The following is a 22,195-nucleotide window of genomic DNA, read 5'->3' on the forward strand; positions in this document are numbered from 1 at the left end:
GAGTTTTATTTTAACTTTTACTCGACACATGTTTCTTATTTCTTGAATATATTACTTACATAGGAATATTACAGAATAATGGACATGTAGACAAACTGTACATTATTTCTTAAATAATCAATGCTTTCGAGGCAAATGTTTTGATTGATTTTTTGTTAAAATTGTCACTGCAACCCTAAATATTACTCAAGCATCATTATGTAACCTCATGACTGAACTATGATTCTCCACCCCACCTCTCCTCTGCCCTCCTTAAGGAAAAATCATTCTTCCACAAAGTGAACGAGCGCCTCTCCTGCCCCAATATCTTCATTCTGAACAATCGCTGGGACGCCTCGGCCAATGAGCCGGAGTACATGGAAGAGGTCAGACTCGCTTAACGCAACAAACTACATGCATCCTGTGTGACACATGACCCTGATCTGTGTTTAAACTATTAGACCACCATTAGTATGTTTTTGCAAGTTCAACTTTAAAAGCAGATGCTTATTAGTTTAACCCTTATATTGTGTTCCGGTCAACTGACGGATATTTTTTTTTTTTTTTCTGAAAATCGTAGTTTATTTCTTACAGTTGGATTAAATTTCCATGACTGTGTTTACACAAGGCATCTGAACACATCTGATAATTTTTTTAGATCATTTTCATATAATTGTTGATCATTTTCATATAATTGTTTTGGTTTTATTTCACTTTGTTACACCTGTGGTGTTCCATTCCGGTCTAAAGTGACTGGCCATTGGAAATGAATGGAATGGAATACAAAATACAAAAATATCAGGACCAGTTGTTTTTATTATGAGATATGGCATAGTAATACAATTGTAGTTGCAAAAAAAACAGTAGGGCATTTAAGAACAAAACAGACCCGCACAGTAGTACATGTGTTCTGCCACTTGGGATATAATAACCGTGACGCGTTATATTTATGTTTTAAGGAAGTAATAAGGGGAAAAAACGTGACAAAGACAGTCCTGTTTTTTTATATTTATATGTGTCATTGGGAATTTCATACACTAATACTCAATGCAGTTTGGCCTCTGAGGGACACAGATTTGCTCATTGCATTCTACAAATTGAGACCTCTCCAATGATATACAACACAACTATCTCATCTTTTTACTAACTCCGAACACAATTGTTGTGATGTGTGTGTGTATGTATGTGTATATATATATATATATTTAAAGAATTGGTAGGATACGCAAAATGCATTGTAAAGTCCAGATTCTGAGCTTTATAATGACACACATTTTGTTTAGATCAAGCAAGTGTTTATTAATTTATTACATAATTATAATAATATATATTTTTCTGTTGGGAGTGCACCCACTAGCCCAGTATAAGCTCAGTTCAATGAATCCTTATATTAATAAAAAATGTATTTGTCATAATTGCTGAAATAAGAAGTTGACTAAAAGATCTAATGCAGTATATTGGGATAATAATGTATATGCAGTATGAGAGATTTATTAACAATCTTAGTGGGTCGGCCATTTTTGACAGTGAAGTTGAACACAACACAAGGGTTAAAGGAATATTCTGGGGTCGATACAAGTTAAGCTCTGTAGGTAGCATCTGTGTAATGTCATCAATTACCACAGAAAATAGATTTGACTCAGTTGGCAAAGAGGAAAAACCATGTTTACAGTAATGTGCTTGAAGTGGAGGTTTCAAATGAACACTACTTCAAAAGGATAGACACAAGATTTAAATATTGTACTTGTTATATGGGACTAAAGTGATCAAATCACTTGCTAACCTTGTCTGTGCAAAGTCATATCCAGTCTTTCAACTCCTGTCATGACCATGCAAAGCCACTTTCGCATAATACATGCAAGAATACCACAAAAAGCCTGTTAATACTGAAAGAAATTCAGGATAATTACATCGGTAATGCATAGAATTGCCTAGAACTGCTTTGGAACAACATGCATTGTGCAGCACTGTACAGATAAATTGAATTGAATTCAATTCACCTCTAAAAAGGTGTTTTAGACACCTTTGCTAACACTTTTGACACATTAACTAGCATGTTACTGAAGCTCTTTAACAAAAAAGTGGGAATGCCTTGCCCCATAGACTTCCATTTATACCAGAGGAATTAGGTTGGCAACACATTAAGCAAGTTATTCTGGGTTTTTGCACATCTTAGATTGTGTGTTGTGTGTTTGTCAGGTGAGGCGGCAGCACATGGATCGCTGCTCTAGTTTTTTAGTGGATGAGCTGCGGGTGGTAGACCGTGCTCAGGCCAGTGACCGGATCTTCTTCGTCTCTGCTAAAGAAGTTCTGCAAGCACGTGTCCAAAAAGCCCAGGGCATGCCTGAAGCAGGTATTCACTTTATATTCTGTCTCATGGTCATGTGCACTTTTCTTTTTTTCTTTTCTTTTATTATTTTATTTTATTTTAACATAAGTCCACTTATTATGTTAGTCGAAGTTGTCAATATCATGATGATTTCTGAACAAGATATTATTGCATTATTTTGTCATAAATTTACTGGTTTGACTAGGCAGGGAGCTTTGCATTGTGAACACTGGAGTCTGCATATTACATCAAACTTTCATGATACGATCCCTTTCTCGATTTTCAGGTGGTGCTTTGGCTGAAGGTTTTCAAGCGAGAATGTTTGAGTTTCAGAACTTTGAAAGACGCTTTGAAGTGAGTGTGCTGTTGGGTTTGAGTATTTCAATGGTACAGGTGTGTGAGTGTGTTTGTCTGACTATCATAAATGCGGATGATTACAGGAATGCATCTCCCAGTCAGCGGTGAAGACAAAGTTCGAGCAGCACACGATGAGAGCCAAGCAGATTTCTGAAACTCTGCGTCTGATAATGGACTCTGTGCATATTGCAGCTCAAGAGCAGAGGTGAGCGCAAACACGCCTCCTTTTCTTAGCTGGATTACCAGCAGACTAAACACTGATCCACTGCTCACTTTGAAATTAGCTTGGTTTCTGACTCTGCTAGAGGAGGTGATATAAATACTGCAATTGAACTTCTTTGAGCATACCTCATTCAGCTTTTAAGGAACAGTTCACATAAAAGGAAAATTATCATCATTTACTCACCCTTATGTCATTTAAAACCCAAACTGCATTCTTCCATGCAACACAACAGGAGAGGTTTTGCAGAATGTCCAGGCTGCTCTTTTTATATGAGTACATATCTAAAATGTAAAGAGTTATGCACTACATTCAAAGTCTTCTGAATCGATTCAGTAGCTTTCTGTGGGGAACAGACATTTTCAGTTGTTATTCACTGAAAATCTTCTAACATGTTTTGATGTGCCATGTTCGAATTGTATGCGAATGAAATTTGTGCTACATCTGAGTTTTGGAGAATAATTATTTCAATTTGGGTCTGTTTTTCTTACAATGGTATTAAATGATTTCAGAAGACTAGAAATCAAGCGCACGAGTCCTGTGGACCTCTTATGGTGCTTTTTTGTCATTCAGCATCCCGTCCTTCATTCACTTTCATTATATAGAAAAGTGCAGCTCAGACCTTCGGCATAACATTTTCTTTGTTTTCCATGTAACAAAAAAGTCATATGTGTTTTAAATGACACGAGGATAAGTAAATGATGACAGAATTCAAATTTGTGGGTCAACCATTCTTTTATGGTTTATTTAAAATAATATGTTTTGAAATAGCAAGACATTTCCACTGTATTACTGTACAATCTGTCAAGCCATTGTTTACTGTGCCCTTGATTTCAAAACACTGTTAGATAATTATTAATATTTTATAAACCCACTCGCATTTACTTAGCTATTTAAATGGGGATATACCCATACACGTCTATTGTTTTTTTTTTTTTCTTTATATATTAAGCTGATTTTAACTACTATATACTAACCCTATGGTAAACTTTTTTTATAATATTTTTCTCGGAGTATATTTAAGTATGCATACACACACACACACACACACACACACACTTTTTGACATGCCTGTGTTGGATAATCACTCTAACCTGCACATCCAGGCAAACAAAGTGTGACTAAAGTGAACATCTAAGTGTTAGGGCTGATTTGATTTATGTGCGTTTGTTCTCTAGGATTCATTGTTTAGAGGTGAAGGAGGAGCGAGAGGACAGGCTGGAGTTTATAGACAAACAGCTGGATCTGCTCACGTTGGACTGTAAGAGCAAAATCAAGAAGATCACAGAAGAGGTGGAGAAACAGGTAAAGGTTGCTTACTGCAGAGTATTGAAATTGTTCCAAACACTTGAAAGGCCGAGCGTGTCTGTCGATATTGGGGTTTATCTGCAGAAACAGTTTAAATCTTTCTGGTGCAATTTGCTCTGCTTCCAGTACGGTGCCAGTAAGATTTTTAGAATATTTTATATAATTCTATATTATTGTTTATTAGTTTATTTATACAGTCTGCGTCTTCATTCTTTGAACTGTAGGACATGATGTTAAAGCTCACATAAAAATAAATATTGGTACAAGTATCTACATGCAATATTGCGAGAAAAAGATGTGCGCTCTATCCCCATGATCCCCACTGAACTTGTTCTTGTGTATGTGCAGGTTTCTAATGCTATGGCAGAGGAGATCAGGAGACTGGCCGTGCTTGTGGATGACTTCCACTTGGACTTCCATCCTTCACAAGTGGTGCTGAAAGTGTACAAGAATGTTAGTGTTCTCTCCTCTTTATAAGTCCACTCATTTATTTCATGTTTGGTGTTGACTGCTAATATTGAACTCTCTGCCTGGAAATTACCCAGCCTCCCAATACCAGCATTTAATCTTATCTAATAAGAAGTGAGCATGCTCTTGACGTCGGCTAATAGGCAGATACTAACTTTCAGTTATATGTGGCTGTCAATGGATACAAATAATTAAGTATGACCTCATGATTTTTTTGTAGTTAAATTCAGTGCAGTACATTTTAAAAGAAAACATGTAAATTGTAATGTTTTTGGTTCCTTTTAAGAAAATAAATAACAGAAGGAAAAGAACAATATGTATTTATGGATACAGTGGGAAGAAAAACTGTGTGAACTAGGGATGCACCGATACCACTTTTTCTCTTCCGATCAAATTCTGATATCTTGGCTGATACTGATCCCAATCCGATACAATGTTGTTGTTTTGCATAATCAGTTTAGAATATCTTTACATTATTGTGTGGAACTAATTGGGTGTGCTCTTAAAAAATTAAATTTAACTTGTATCTGGACTATAATGGATTCAAATCACTTTTTTTGTTCAATTTAGTTATATCAGCTCACTTTTCATTCACACAGTTATTTGTTTTGGAACCCATTCAAATTAAATATTATTATCATTTGTAAACAAATAATAATAATAATACATTATAATAGTAATATATTGTAATATATCTCAATTGTGCATCTTTAACTTTTAAACCCTCACGCTTTTATTTTGACTTTCTGAACTCTCCAGGAAGTCCTGTAAGTGTGTCTGTTTGTAGGCATGTTCACAGTAGTTCAATTCACTACTTTATTCAATTTAGTTTAAAAAAAAAAAAGCACCTCCAGTGCCATTCTAAATGCATATTATAATTGAACCAAACAATTGAGCATCTACATCGGAGATGTTGTTCATGAGTAGCATGTGAAGGCTAAAAATAGGTGTAAAAAGAGCAGCACAATTCACTAACGCAGCTGCATGTGCATTTGATATATTTGCTTATTAAACACCGCCTTTTGTGATTCACAGAGCTATCGCACGTCTTCAGGTGACTTTTGAATAAAATGCACGAGTCAGATGAACTACTTAAATGGTGTTTTTATGGTTCTTTTATGCCATTTTTTGAGCTTGACAGTAACAAACATGACTAACACACAGTATCGGATTCGGATCAGGCTCGTCGGACCAATACCCGATCCATCTAAAAGCTTCAGTATTGGAGCCGATAACGATCCAGGTATTGGATCAGTGCATCCCTAATGTGAACCCTTTGGAATTACCTTCATTTATGTATACAATTGTCTTAAATCTTTTTTAATATTTTGTATCTGGTCTGATATTCATCTAAGTTACAATAATGAACAAACATGATCTGTTTTGACTAATAACACACACATTATTGTATTTGTACATATTTGATCATTCAAACGTTCTCATTATAGGCTGGAAAATGCTTGTGAATCCCTAGAATAATGGCATCAACAAAAGCTAATTAGAGTCAGGAGTTTGCAAACCTGCCATCCAATTAATGAAACTAGATTGGAGGTGTGGGTTAGAGCTACTTTGACTTACACTCAAACATTTTGAGTTTGCACAAGAGTGACAGCTAAAGACTTTAAGGAATCATTGGAACTGGATAATATCTCTGTTCATGAGTCAGAAAACACTAAACAGGCATGAGTCCATGGCAGGACACATGAAGGAAGCCGCTGCTTTCTGACAAAAACATTGCTGTGCACCTAAAAAATTGCCAAAGATCACCTTGACTCTCCACATCGCTACTGGGAAAATGTTTTGGGGAATGATGAAATTAAGGTTGAATTGTTTGGGAAGAACACACAGCACTACGTATGGCGTAAAAAGAAAACTACAAACAAACATGAAAACATCATATCAATGGTGAAGTACAGTGGAGGGAGCATCATGATTCTGAGCTGTTTTGCTGTCTGGGCTGCTTGCCATCATCGAGTTTATCATGATATCCTACAGGATAATGTCAGGGTGGCTGTGCACCAGCTGAAGCTCAACAGAAATTGGGTGATGCAGCAGGAAGATGACACTTAACATCAAAAATCGTAAATCCATTACAGAATGGCTTAAATAAAACAAGAAAATCCACCCTTTTAGAGTGGCCCAGTCAGAGCCAGACCTTAACCCAATAGAGATGCTGTGGAATGACCTCAAGAGAGCCGTTCACATGACTGAGCTGAAGCAGTTCTGTAAGGAAGAATGGTCCAAAATTCCTTCTGAATGTTGTGCAGGTCTAAACCACAGCTACCGGGAAACGCTTGGTTGAGGGTATTGCTGCCAAAGGATTGTCCAGATATTAAATCCAAGGGTTCAATTACTTTTTCCACAGCACTGTGAATGTTTATTGAGATGTGTTCAATAAAAACACAAAAGATTAAAATGGTTTGTTTGTTGTTAGATTAAGCACATTTTGTTTTTCTATACTTTGATTTTGATGAAGATGAGATCACATTTTATGACCAATTAATGCAGAAAACCAGTTAATACCAAGGGGTTCACATACATTTTCTTGCCACTGTAGATGGTTAGGGTTAGGGGTTAGCATAAATATGCTGCAGCAGTCCTCCGGTAATTTTCGTATTAACTTAAGTGCCCTTGACTGTGTGTTCTTTTTTTTTTTAGTGACCTTCAGCTCCAATAATGAAATGATGCCAGACAAAAAATGCAAATCGCTTTACTTTTGTTAAACTTAAATTATTTATACATTTATAAATTCCTATATAGGGTACATTTACATACATTAAACAACTTTTTGCCTTATATTGTCTCATAACAATATAAGAAAATAGTGTTGCATTGACTTTGCAACACAATTTTATCATGGAGATTCATTTGTCATGTTTTGTTTGTGTGTTTGATTGCAGGAGCTCCATAGACACATAGAGGATGGTCTGGGCAGAAATATGTCTGAGAGATGCTCCAGTGTGATCACTGCTGCACTGCAGACCACACATATGGAGATGATAGGTGAGTATCTCTCAGTCTGTGTGATGTCATACAGCAGGAACAGCAGCATGTTCATGAGATGCTCTTGTTCACTCCAGAGGGTCTGAAGCCCCTTCTGCCAATCGGGGTTCGAGAGCAGGTGGATAAGATGGTTCCCAGACAGTGCTTCAGTCTCAGCTATGACCTCAATTGTGACAAACTGTGCAGTGATTTCCAGGAAGACATCAGCTTCCACTTCTCTCTGGGCTGGACCATGCTGGTCAACCGTTTTCTGGGCCCCAAGAACACACGGCGTGCTCTAATGGGCTACAATGACCAGGTAACGCATCTCATTTTGATTTAGTTTTGGTTTTATGATCAAATATTGGCTGAGTTTGGAAAATTAACCACCTAACAAGAAAGTTACATGTTTTGAAATGCTGAAGTTATGGCTAATATATAAGATGCCTTTGAGTTTTTAGCAACAATTTACAATAATTTTGTATTTGTAAACTAAATTGGTTAACATGAACTAACAATGAGCAATACTTTTCAGCACTTATTAATCTTAGTTAATAGTATTTGTAACATTTAAAAAATGTATTAGTATATGTTAGTTAGTTAATGCATTGTGAACTAACAATGAGCAATCACATTTTTATAAATTAACATTAACTAAGATTAACCCTCTGGGGTCTGAGGGTGATTTGACATGCCTTGACATTTGTGCTTTTTCAGTTGCTTAAAAACACATTAATGACTAAAGTCTGATAACACTGTATTCAGCACAAACTGGGCTGCAATAATATGTGAGCAACATGTGTGAACATGTTTTGTATTTTTGAGAAAATAACATTTATGCATGGTTTTTGAAAAAAAAACAAAGTTTTTAAGTCATTGAAATAAGGCCATATAACACATACTAAACATTTGTCCACAAGACTTTTAAAAACTGGATCTTGTAGCCTAGAGTTTTTGCTACAAAACGATGTGAAAACCATCCTGATCACTAATTCATACAAAACAATATAGTAATTGAACTTTAAGACACTTTTAGTGTTAGGTCATATGCGAGGAGGCGTGAACTATAATGAATATGGATTGTAATTCACACCCGAGGAGACAAAAGACCCCTCCCCTGGCCCTATCAATGAGGAATGTGACAGAAAGAGAAAGAATTTGAGGAGACTTAATGATCAAAATCAAGTTTTAAGTTGAAAGAAGTAATCTGACTATACATTTTCTTTACATAAAGACTTTACTTAATTTTATACCTACACTACCGTTTAAGCTTTCTTTAGACATATGTTTCATGTTTGTGTGATAAGCATTCGGTGTGATAAGTAGTTTCAGTTAATTTTTGTGACATGTTTCAGATATATGCTCGTGAACACAGAGACTGCTTACAGCTCACCATTTTTATTTTCTTTATTTTAGAAAAGCACAAGGTTTTGTTATTGTGAGTGTACACAAATAAAAGTAGACCCTTTATAGTCTCTAATGATGTCTTACACTTATCTGTATGCCCCAAAATGACAGAGAATTTTATGTTGTTTCCGCTGTAATGACGACGCGTCCGTCGACCCCGTCGACCCCAGAGGGTTAATAAATGGCATAAAAAAATTATGTTCATTGTTAGTTAGTTGAGCCTAATGCAAAGTATGTCCAGTTAAAAAAAAGAAAATTATATATATATATATATACACACACACACACAGTTGAAGTCAGAGGTTTACATACACTTAGGTTGAAGTCATTAAAACTTATTTTCTTTTTTTGGAGAAAACAAGTAGACAAGTATCTCGAGTAAACGACACAGTAAAACACAGTAAAACGAGACCTATATCAAAATAACCTGAAAGGCTGCTCAGCTTGGAAGAAGCCACTGACCTCAATCTGATAGAAGATTTGTAGACCGAACTGAAAAAGTGTGTGTGAGCAAGGAGGCCTACAAACCTGACTCTGTTACACCAGTTCTGTCTGGAGGAATGGGCCAAATTTCCAGCAACTTATTGTGAGAAGCTTGTGTAAGGCTACCCATAACATTTCAGAATTAGAATCAAAATGAGCTTTATTGCCAAGTATACTTCCACATACAATTAAATGTATGTGACAGAAGCTTCCAGTGCACAAATAATACAAAAAATATAGAATAAAAATAAAAAGCTAATAGAAATAATATGCACAATAAGACAAATATATATATATATATATATATATATATATATATATATATATATATATATATATATATATATATATATATATATATATATATATATATATATATAGTTTGTACAAATGCAAATCTGTTATATACAGTGCAATTGAATGTAATGCAGAAGAGGTAGGATATGTTAAATAATATAGTTGACTATGCTGTGTATTGCACGTAATTATAGTATAATTTTTAACTGTTCATGAGATGGATAGCCTGAGGGGAATAAAAAACTGTTCTTGTGCCTGACTGTTCTGGTGCTCAGTGCTCTGTTGTGGGCAGGGTGAGTGGGGTCCAGAGTGATTTTACCAACCCGTTTCCTCACTCTGGAAGTGTACAGTTCTTGAAGGGAGGGCAAGGGGCAACCAATAATCTGCTCAGCTGTCCAAACTGTCCTTTGTAGTCTTCTGATGTCTGATTTCGTAGCTGAACCAAACTATACAGTTATTGAAGTGCTGAGGACAGACTCAATGACTGCTGTGTAGAACTGGATTAGCTGCGCCTGTGGAAGGTTGAACTTCCTTAACTGGTGAAAAAAACAACCTCTGCTGGGCCTTTTTCACAATGGAGTCAATATGGGTCTCCCACTTCAGGTCCTGTAAGATGGTAGTGTCATCTGCAAACTTCAGGAGCTTGACAGAGGTGTCCTTGGCGGTGCAGTCATTGGTATACAGGAAGAAGAGTAGTGGGGAGAGCACACATCATTGGGGGGCACCAGTGCTGATCGTACATGTGCTGGAAGTGAATTTCTCCAGTCTCACTAGCTGCTGCCTGTCCGTCAGAAAGCTGGTGATCCACTGGCAGATAGACATGGGAACAGAGAGCTGGATTAATTTATTCCATAGGAAAGCTGGGATGATTGTGTTGAAAGCCAAACTGAAGTCCACAAAAAGGAACCTTGCATATGTCCCTTGCTGTCCAGATGTTGCAGGATATGATGCAATCCCATGTTGACTGCATCATCCATAAACCGGTTTGCTCTATAAGCAAATTGAAGGAGATCAATAAAGTGTCCAGTAATGTCCTTCATGACTGTTCAACACCAGTCTCTCAAATGACTTCATGACCACAGATGTCAGAGCGATGGGGTCTGTAGTCATTAAGTCCTTTGATCTTGAAGCAGCTGGGAACTTCACACTGCTCCAGTGATCTGTTGAAGATCTGTGTGAAGATGGGGGCCAGCTGGTCTGAACAGGATTTTAGACAAGTGAGGGAAACACCGTCTGGGCCCTGTGCTTTCCATGATTTTTGAAACGCGTTAAACATTTTAAAGGCAATGCTGCCAAATACTAACTAAGTATGTAAACTTCTGACCCACTGGGAATGTAATGAAAGAAATAAAAGCTCTCTACTATTATTTTGACATTTCTCTTTATTTTAAGAAAGTAGTGACCTAAATTACAAAATTCTAAAACTCTTAATGGTCCCGACTCCCAAAATAAGCTTGGTGAAATATGTCCAATATGACCTGGACATGTTCTTGACAACATTCATGAGCTAAAGAGATCACTGATATAGATGAATCTCTTGAGCAGTTTTGTTGCAGTAATAATTATATGATTAAGATTTGTCTGTCTGAAACATCCTGTCTTTGTAAAGGATTGGCACTATATGAAGATGTAAATTAAGTGTTTGTGTTGTGTCAGGTTCCCAGGCCGATGGCCATCACTCCGGTCAGCACCAGTATGACTCTTCCCTCAGGGATCCATGACCCAGGAAGAGCTCATGGTATCCATGGTAACTGGACTGGCATCACTCACCTCCCGGACATCGATGGGCATCATAGTTGTTGGAGGAGTGGTAAGAACTATTCATCAAAAGCTTTATCTAACACACCAGAATTAATCTGTACCTGTGATATTTTGATAAGCTTAATTAGTTTGCTCTGAAATGATAAAAATCTGTCATTATTTATTTACTCACCCTCATGTCGTTCCAGATTTGTATGATTTTTTTTTTCTAGTCAACAATGACCTTGTTTACATGCACAACAAATGGCTGATAACTACCAAAAATCAGCTTCTTAAAAAAAAACTTACAATGCAAAAAAAATGCATTTGCCTGCGATTTGAAATCATCTGATTATTCTACCCTTTTGACTTCGAAACGTAAACAGATATGCACACATTACTTGAGCACATTGGATAAGATGGAAAGAACGGCAGTAAAGGTGTTAACATATAAAGTGAAATCGGGTTGACGGGTAATATCGGCCAGTGTCTTTATTTTTTTGCTTAACCCCTTACCTCCTGAATGGACTTTTTAAGGCAAACAGAAAATAAATTAATTGTATTGTTGCATCCCCAAGTGTTAGGATGCAACCAGGTGAAGGAGAACAACAGAGTATAACTGAAACGAAGTTTGTTTTTTTTGTAAAGAACTAATATTAAAAAAAGCAGCAGGAAAGAGACTTCAGAGTGATCCCTGGCCCAAAATAATGAACAAAATAATCTAGAAATTAAAATAAATAAGTAACCTAAATGTATGGGGAAAAAAGCACCTTCCTGCTTTAAAGACAGAAACTAATCGTGGTTTCAAGTGTTGCACAAACCGAACAAGAATGCATTTAACAACACATGCACTAAACACACAAAGTCTGGTCTGGCGGGTGGAAGAGAGTTGGGAGCAGCACAACCGGCTTGAAGTCATTACAGCTCCCATCTGAATGTCTATGTAGAGATTTTATCCAGAGCACAATCAGGGACAGCTAATCACCATTGCACAGGTGGAGCAAACAATTAGCAAACCTGCTGCACCTGAAACAGACACACAGCGCAAACACCCACACACACACACACACAGACAGAAAGAGAGCACAAGCAGAGCAAACCAGCAAAATGCACAAAACATGGATTAATTTTATAGAAAACCCTTTAAAGTATGAGGAAAAAAAGATTTTCAGTTGTAGACACTGCTGCGAAAACTCTCCAAATTGTAGTTATCAAAAGTAGAATTTTTAGTTTTAAATTATGATGCAAATAAGATAAGTCAGAATTTTTTTTTTTCTGTTGTTCACACACATCAAGTGTACCTGGAAGAAATGTGTTGATCCTACAAAGGAAATGAAAATTACAGCATTTGGAATGTGGTTGGCCTTCCAAGTGTCCAAAAACCTCTCCAAACAAGCATTCAGGTGTTTTATTGAACACAAACAGAATAACTGAAAACTATGAATACAAACATCTAAAAAAAATATATCAAATTTACTTGTATCAAATAAATAACCTAATAATGAAAAATAGTTCAAATGGGCAACTTATTCCATCACTCCAAAAAATTTGCTTTGAGTGCCCTCTTGTGCATAGTATATGTACTCTGGGTCTGATTATGTGGGAGAGCTTGTTTCCAAATATGGATTCTAACTAGTGTTGTCAGTCCATGAAATGTTTTTTTCAATTGCTATTAATAAAAAAACAAAGTAGTTATGAGATTAAATGCAGATTTTGAAAGTGCAGAAATGTAACACTATATACGTATTTTCATTTTAAGAAAAGATTATTTAGCAATATAATGCTTTAACATTTTTCAAACAAAGCCTTCCAAAATTTAACATGGAAATGCACTAAAAATATCGGCAATTCAAGTAACATTAAACTTTCTCAAAGTCTAAGTTGGACTAATTGAAAGAACTAGTCCCTACATAGGTTACATATTTATTGTAATGAGCATTAAATCTCTAAAACTTTAATCCTCCACAATATCAATCCTCCAGTAAACTGTAGCTATCTGCTTTCCTATAGTAATTGTGAAGCTGCGTTCATGATTTGCGTCAGAGCATCAAAGCCAGTGTTGTGTGCCGCTTTGAACTCACCATGTGCCTTACGTAGGCTGAAAAACACTTGATTTCAATCACAAGACCCACCTGGGCTTGTTTGGTACATCAAATAGAAAGCTCCTTTCTCCATAATTTTATCACTGACAGGGAAGCACTGTCAGAGATAATTTTATTTACTGAGATAACAACCTCCCCGTGGGCAAACCCGGTTGCGCAAGAGACCTGCTGGAGTTACCCAGCCAGCACACCCTGGGATTCAAACTAGCTAACTCCTGGGGTGGCAGCCAGCGTCTTTACCACTGAGCCACCCATGCCCGCATTAAGAATGGTATCATGTATAATAATTTGTGAATTAATTGTCTATCAAATGTGTGATGATCTTTCTATATGTGTGTCAGATCTGGAAGGCAGTGGGCTGGAGGCTCATTGCCCTGTCTGTGGGTCTCTATGGGTTGCTGTATGTGTATGAGAGACTTACCTGGACCACCAGGGCCAAAGAGCGAGCATTTAAAAGACAGTTTGTGGACTACGCCAGTGAGAAACTGCAGCTTATCGTCAGCTACACTGGATCCAATTGTAGCCATCAGGTGCAGCAGTAAGTACAAGTCTGATTCTACCTTCACCCAGATTATAGCAGTGTTTGCGTCATGTCAATCTTGCCTGCCAAAATAATCCCATTGGCTGAGGAACTTTTATGGGATTTACTCTGTTTGGTGTCTGAAAAGAAATCCTAAAATGTTGTGTTTTTTACACTGCAAGCAACATTTACATTTTCTTCATACAATGTATTAATTTATAGCATTATATAAATATTGTGTTTGGTGCTGTCATAGTAGGGTTGAGATGTATAAATGTATAGATGTTTTCAATAATTCGAGTAAAACTGGAATATAAGGAAAAAGTATAATAAAATAATGCCTACAAACAAATACAGCTAGTGAATATCACACAAAAAAGCTGCTCAGTCCAATATAAACCAGAGATGTTAGGTCGTGTGATAGAGCTAGTGTCAGGGTCTTAATGTCAATGGAAATGTTGTCATGTCACTCTGATATTACATAAGCACTAACATTTAAAAAGAGATTTACCTGGAGCAGCTCTTCACTAACTCCCTCTAGTGGAGAAATAACAAACTCTAAATGGGATTAAAGGAATTTTTCAGCCCAAAATGACGCATGAGCATTGTTATGCATTATGTAAATTAAAAGACATTTTAAGACCTCAAAGGTGCAGGTCCAAGCTGTCTGCGTATCTTTCAAAAATTGATGATGTGAACTCTTATCACAGCAGCCTGCTAACTTGTAAAGTTGTCTTTGTGTTGAACAGGGAGCTGGCCAGCACCTTCGCTCAGCTCTGTCAGCAGGTGGACATCACCAGACAGCAGCTTGAGGATGAGATTCAAGACTTTAACAGCAAGATTGAACAGTTGGACTCCCTGCAGAGTAAAGCCAAGCTGCTCAGGTGAGAGTCTGACATCCTTAATCACATGATTGAAAATTGTGGATTACCCATTGTCTGTTCATAAAGTTTATATTTATAGAGTTGATTTCAAATTGTATTGCGATCAATACCTTATGATAACTGCAACTAAACAAAGTAAACCAGTGTGACCACAAATAAAGTAAACGACATTGCAGTATCTTAACCTCCTGAGACCGAGCGTGACTGTGTGCATTTTCCATTCCCCTTTTTGATTTGTAACTAGTAGCCCCTAAGAAACATAAAAACAATTCTTAACACATTAAAAACACATTTGTTCGCACTCGGGAGTGACGTCTCTCCGCTCATATTTAATATATAATTTACCGTCTATATATGTAATTAATGTTAACCAATGATACATCTTTTCAAAGGTCTAAGGGTTCAACATTGATATCCGATCTGTTTCACGATAGCAATGCTCTAGAAACAGCAATTTGTTTATTTGTGCCAGGAGCACAAATGAAAACATGCAATATCAAAACGGGACTTCATACCTTTATTATGAAATCGCGATCGCCAAATGAATTCAGTTCGCCACACTTGGGTCTATTGTCCATGACAAGCGTTCAGTGAAAAACATCCAGTAGCACTTTTTGTCCATAAACTTGATAAATCTGAGAAATATTGATATATTCTCCATTGTTTACATGCAATCTCGCCTGGAAGAATTACCCTTCATCGTCGTTTTTCAACAAACTCTGCAATCTGAGCAGCATTCATGTTGTAAAACTGTATATGATCTTATACAGTGAGGAAAATAAGTATTTGAACACCCTGCTATTTTGCAAGTTCTCCCACTTGGAAATCATGGAGGGGTCTGAAATTGTCATCGTAGGTGCATGTCCACTGTGAGAGACATAATCTAAAAAAAAAAATCCAGAAATCACAATGTATGATTTTTTAACTATTTATTTGTATGATACAGCTGCAAATAAGTATTTGAACACCTGTCTATCAGCTAGAATTCTGACCCTCAAAGACCTGTTAGTCTGCCTTTAAAATGTCCACCTCCACTCCATTTATTATCCTAAATTAGATGCACCTGTTTGAGGCCGTTAGCTGCATAAAGACACCTGTCCACCCCATACAATCAGTAAGAATCCAACTACTAACATGGCCAAGACCAAAGAGCTGTCCAAAGACACTAGAGACAAAATTGTACACCTCCACAAGGCTGGAAAGGGCTATGGGGAAATTGCCAAGCAGCTTGGTGAAAAAAGTTCCACTGTTGGAGCAATCATTAGAAAATGGAAGAAGCTAAACATGACTGTCAATCTCCCTCGGACTGGGGCTCCATGCAAGATCTCACCTCGTGGGGTCTCAATGATCCTAAGGAAGGTGAGAAATCAGCCCAGAACTACAGGGGAGGAGCTGGTCAATGACCTGAAAAGAGCTGGGACCACCGTTTCCAAGGTTACTGTTGGTAATACACTAAGACGTCATGGTTTTAAATCATGCATGGCACGGAAGGTTCCCCTGCTTAAACCAGCACATGTCAAGGCCCGTCTTAAGTTTGCCAGTGACCATTTGGATGATCCAGAGGAGTCATGGGAGAAAGTCATGTGGTCAGATGAGACCAAAATAGAACTTTGGTCATAATTCCACTAACCGTGTTTGGAGGAAGAAGAATGATGAGTACCATCCCAAGAACACCATCCCTACTGTGAAGCATGGGGGTGGTAACATCATGCTTTGGGGTTGTTTTTCTGCACATGGGACAGGGCGACTGCACTGTATTAAGGAGAGGATGACCGGGGCCATGTATTGCGAGATTTTGGGGAACAACCTCCTTCCCTCAGTTAGAGCATTGAAGATGGGTCAAGGCTGGGTCTTCCAACATGACAATGACCCGAAGCACACAGCCAGGATAACCAAGGAGTGGCTCTGTAAGAAGCATATCAAGGTTCTGGCGTGGCCTAGCCAGTCTCCAGACCTAAACCCAATAGAGAATCTTTGGAGGGAGCTCAAACTCCGTGTTTCTCAGCGACAGCCCAGAAACCTGACTGATCTAGAGAAGATCTGTGTGGAGGAGTGGGCCAAAATCCCTCCTGCAGTGTGTGCAAACCTGGTGAAAAACTACAGGAAACATTTAATTGCAAACAAAGGCTACTGTACCAAATATTAACATTGATTTTCTCAGGTGTTCAAATACTTATTTGCAGCTGTATCATACAAATAAATAGTTAAAAAATCATACATTGTGATTTCTGGATTTTTTTTTTTAGATTATGTCTCTCACAGTGGACATGCACCTACGATGACAATTTCAGACCCCTCCATGATTTCTAAGTGGGAGAACTTGCAAAATAGCAGGGTGTTCAAATACTTATTTTCCTCACTGTATATTAGAGTCTTATAAACAAAACGAGTCCATCTCCAACGTCTATTTTTAAAAATGCGGCATAGTTTCATTCATAATAGCCAACCAGTGCCGTCGGAGATGGTGTTGAATTTGAAAGGCGGAGCTTCCAGCGATTTACATAGAAAAAAGCTCACAGAAGCCTAATTTTTTAGAGAGCTATAGGATGCTCCCTATATAGTGAATGACTTTTCCTGCAGTGTGCTGTCTTTCTGCATTGATCTCAGAACAGTTTGAAATGCACTTTATTTTCATCCTAATGCCACATAAAGCCTCTGAAGGCAACATTTTCCAGTGTTTGGATGTATCCATTGATACTCAATGTGATAATGGACAGTGAATATCGGATATTTTAAATTAAAATGAGCCTATAGTCCACGTATGTGTTCATTGTGTTAACAGCGTGCCGTTTCACGATTAATCGCTCAAATTTAAAAAATGGCACATTGGATGAAACTAGAGACTCAAACAGGTTTCAATGTAAAAACTTAATGAGGTTTCTTACCAGATGTAGATTTGTTGGTGTTTCTCCCAAAGACAATCTCCACTGTGATCGGTGCCATTTTTAATTTTTTTTTGGCCACATGACTCCTTGCATTGAAGGGTTAACCTTTTACTGACAGCACAGCGTCTCCTGAACTGAGATCAGTCGGTTTAAATGAAATGAAATTATGCGTTGCGTATTGTGAAGCCAAAATACAATGTCCACACATGTGAACGCGGTGTTGCACGTGGTTAAAGGATATTTACCTTTGTTTGTAATAGGCCTGAACATCATATTACATTTCATAATGTGTGGGGTTTCTTCTACAGGAATAAAGCTGGCTGGCTGGACAGTGAACTAAATATGTTCACCCAACAGTACCTTCAACAGGGTCGATAGAGAGATCGAGTCTGACCAACACTGTCAATGCAATGAGCAGCATGGAGCCCATTGATCTTAATGTCTACCACTGCATTTTTAATATCAACTTCTGCAAATAATGCAACACTTAGCCATACTTTGTTACATACCAAATATCATTACTCATTGCATTTGTTTTCTTTCATGGGTTCTGCGATGTTTTTTTTCTATTAGTATGTTTTGTTCTGAAATATGAGACCTGCCTTTGTGAGTACAGTGCCACTTTAAAGAGAGTTTCCTTTTGTGTCTTTGTAAGCAAAATACAGTTTTTGTCTGTTTAATACAGGTGTAATTATTTATTCTTTGTATAAGAGGTCATGTAAAGTGTTTGACCTGTAGATTGTGGTTAGAGTGTATAGATTCCCAGACTCCTGTGGCGTACTGAGGTTTTGCAGTACGCCACAGGATGATGCAAAAAGCGAGATGTATCGAATGTCTTGTTATTATTATGGGTAGTGTGCCGGACAATAAACATAACGGGATAGTTCACCCAAATATGATCATTCTGTTATCATTTTACTCACACATGTTGTTCCAAACCCATAGGACTTTCTTCTTTGGAACACAAAAGGAGGTGTCAGGCAGGACGTTAGTCTTAGTCACCATTTAGTTTGATTGCATCTTACATTGCAGAAAGTCATACAGGTTTGGGTCAACAAAGTCGTTTTGCCAGTGGACTGGCTTGTAGAGGTCAGATTCTTAGTCGGATTGGGGAACTGACCTATTGGAATTCAGTGTAAATCATTGCAAGCTGAGTTACTATATAAATAATTATGTTTTTGTCACTGTGTTCCCAAAGTCTTGATTTGAGGGAGCATTAAAAAAAGAAGGGATTGGTTTGAAGATGTACCAAGAATTTAAAAATGGTTGCAATGTCTCTCAATGATTTTTCATTTTGTTTTGTTTTTTTAACACAAAGTTTAATATAGTTTTTTCTATTGAGTGACATTTGACCTGAGGTAATCAGTGATAATAATATTGTGCCTCTAATTGTTTTTCCGTACCTGTCCCACATTAATACTAATCATATGCTTAGTATTAATATGGTGCATATTGACACATTCATTTAACATGGTGAATATGAAATGCATAGGCAAACCAGTGTTTATGTGAAGTGGGACTGATTTATATTTCACCCCTAGACATGATTATATAAAAAGAGCTTATACATTATGCAGATTATGCTGCATAAAGTAAATTAAGCCTATGTTCTGCATTGTTACCCCCCCCCACTTTCTAACTGTAATGTGAAATCTTATAATGCAGTACTGAAAATATCCAGTCACAATAAATGTTTGCATAAATAATGTACTTTTTTGTATTACAGTAATAGGAAGTGCCGGATGAAATATGCCTGAAATTGCCATGAAAATAATGTCACAGTCCAAAAAATCTTAATGGTCCTAAAACAGGTTTAAAATTATTTTTGCAAAATAGTTTCGTTTCTCTCTTGATTTTTGGGGTAATACGTATGACACAGACATGTTCTTGACAGGCTCTGTAAGATTCAACCTGGCAAGATTTTCATGTTTCACCACTGACATTCTGAAAGCATAAGCATATGATCTTTGTGATCAGACTGTAAATGTGTACGAATCATTGTTCACCAGTTGTCCCACACAAATGTATAGTATGGTGTATGGTAACCTGTTAAGTTTGGATTATGGTGTGCTACGTGTTCGAGAAAGTGATCTGAAAAGCTCTTGTGACATGCACTTTATATTTTGCTGCTTTCTTGCATTATTTCCTGCAGGTCTGCTGAAAAGAGAAAGGTACAATGATCCTTGTACTGGTTCCATGTCAACAGTAATGTATAGATGATGAGCATGAAGACAGTTGTAATTTATTGTGTTCACTATTACTCTTAGATGAAATAATAAGTAATAAAGATGACACTGTTCAAATGTAATAGTCTGGGTTTTTTTTCTGTTATGGTTGTGAGGTGAATACCTGATTCTAAAATTACAGTGAAAGACAAAATTATTTATGTTTTAAGAAAACATAAAAATTATTATTATTTATTTTTTTTACATGACAAACCACTCTGCTAAAGCAAGTTAGAATTACAGCCAAACAAAATAACCTTACATTACTTAACTGGATTAGTCATAATGTAGGTCCAGAATTGCCAAAGATATGTCATTTGTATGAACTAAATGTACAGTAAATACATAAGTACTACTCTGTTGTTCTGTTTACTAATTCTTTTGATATCTCTAATTGTGGTTTTATAATAATGATTTACAGTAGAAAACAGATCATATGTAATCAGACAAATCATTATTTATTATACTCGTGATACTCATAATTTTTTAGCATTTTGTATAAGATTGTGAATAAATTTTGGTATAAAGCTGATAGTTTCGGTCCTGGATGCTGATTGGTTAATAGCCATGCTTTATTCGTGATAAAGCACCGCTCATACAAGGAACTTGTATTTGTATCACTCCGCAGCACCCATAGCTGACATTTATTCTTGTTGCCTTGTTCTGTTTACTGCCTGGGACTTTATTTTCTGGCAGAAGGATGGCATTTAATGATTTTTCTTCCAAAATATGACATTTTAATGAACATTTGTGTCCTTAATATTTTTATTGTGTTGTGACTATTTTATAAAAGCAATAAGACACTCGAGGCCGTGAATATAGTCGCGGCTAAAGGGTGTTGTAAGTCACAGTGCAAAGCGAAGTCTGTGGCCATGATCAGGGCCGGACTGGGACACAATTTCAGGCCAGGAAATCCTACACCCATCCAGGCCATCCTATGCACCCAAATAAAATTTAGAAACACGGACAACCTTGTATCTAACCTAATATCGCTCTGTCTCTCCCTTCCACCAGGATCATCAGCCTCATACACTAAGTAAAGAGGAGTACTAGTGTTATTGGAAATTTAAACTAAAACATTACCATATATATATATATATATATATATATATATGTATGTATGTATGTATGTAGTTATAAAGTGTGTGTATTTTTCTTGTACCTGTCTCTTCTCCACCTGTCACTTCTTCTGGCCTCATGTTACAAACAGAACTGTCCCACTCTCCACCTTGGTGCAAAACAACCACCTTATTGTAATTTGTTTGCCCAGAATCTACATTTATTTGAGTAAAAATCTAAGTATTATATTTATGACAAAATGTTGTTGTTTTTATCTTAAAACTACTTAAATATCCAACATTTAGCAACACTATATTTCATACAATATGTTAATTTTTTCTTTTATTATTTTGCTTCTACCTGTGATCTCACTCCCTGGCTGAATCTGATGTGTGATCATTGCACCACAGCTAGTGCTAGGTTGGCTGTCTCCACCTTCATTTGATGAAAAACAAAAAGGAAATTTGTATTACCTGTATGCATCATCTTTCATGTCAAATTCTTACATTTGATCAATAAATTCAGTAATAATAATAAGACACTATAGGGCTATTACCCATCAAATTAAAAAATGTGCACTGCAATTACAACTGCAATAAATAATGTTTGAATATAAAAAAAATGCAATACTTAAACATTCAATTAAACCGCCAATAGGTGCCGGCAAGTGACCATCTTAATTAGCGAGTCATTCATACAAAAGATTCGTTCAAAACGCTGAATCATTCAGTAACAAAACAGCGCGCTGCTGTAGCTTTCCTTTGGAACTATTTTAGTCGGTGAAATAGAACAAAAACAGTTAATATGGTTTGTGTCTAAAATGTAAGTAACTTAACTCTTTCCCCGCCAGCGTTTTTAAAAAAAAAGTTGCCAGCCACCGCCTGGGTTTTTGACGATTTTCACTAAACTTTAATGGCCCGCAGAATATTTTCTTCCATGAATATATGAAG

The 22,195-nt window shown here is 36.8% G+C and overlaps 1 protein-coding gene across 1 annotated transcript in view; it reads left to right on the forward strand.

Annotated features, from left to right (window-relative positions):
- Positions 1-20,254, forward strand: part of LOC127621352 (mitofusin-2-like) — a 41,706-nt gene extending 21,452 nt beyond the window's left edge. The window contains 13 exon segments of the mRNA XM_052094914.1: positions 258-365; positions 2,179-2,332; positions 2,595-2,662; positions 2,749-2,870; positions 4,064-4,190; positions 4,542-4,646; positions 7,562-7,664; positions 7,742-7,962; positions 11,487-11,530; positions 11,532-11,640; positions 14,014-14,210; positions 14,942-15,076; positions 18,270-20,254. Of these exon segments, the coding sequence (XP_051950874.1) occupies positions 258-365; positions 2,179-2,332; positions 2,595-2,662; positions 2,749-2,870; positions 4,064-4,190; positions 4,542-4,646; positions 7,562-7,664; positions 7,742-7,962; positions 11,487-11,530; positions 11,532-11,640; positions 14,014-14,210; positions 14,942-15,076; positions 18,270-18,339 (1,563 nt within the window). The 3' untranslated portion in view covers positions 18,340-20,254.
- The last annotated feature ends 1,941 nt before the right edge of the window (positions 20,255-22,195 follow it).

This window comes from Xyrauchen texanus, chromosome 27 (assembly GCF_025860055.1).
Source record: "Xyrauchen texanus isolate HMW12.3.18 chromosome 27, RBS_HiC_50CHRs, whole genome shotgun sequence".
Lineage (NCBI taxonomy): Eukaryota > Metazoa > Chordata > Actinopteri > Cypriniformes > Catostomidae > Xyrauchen > Xyrauchen texanus.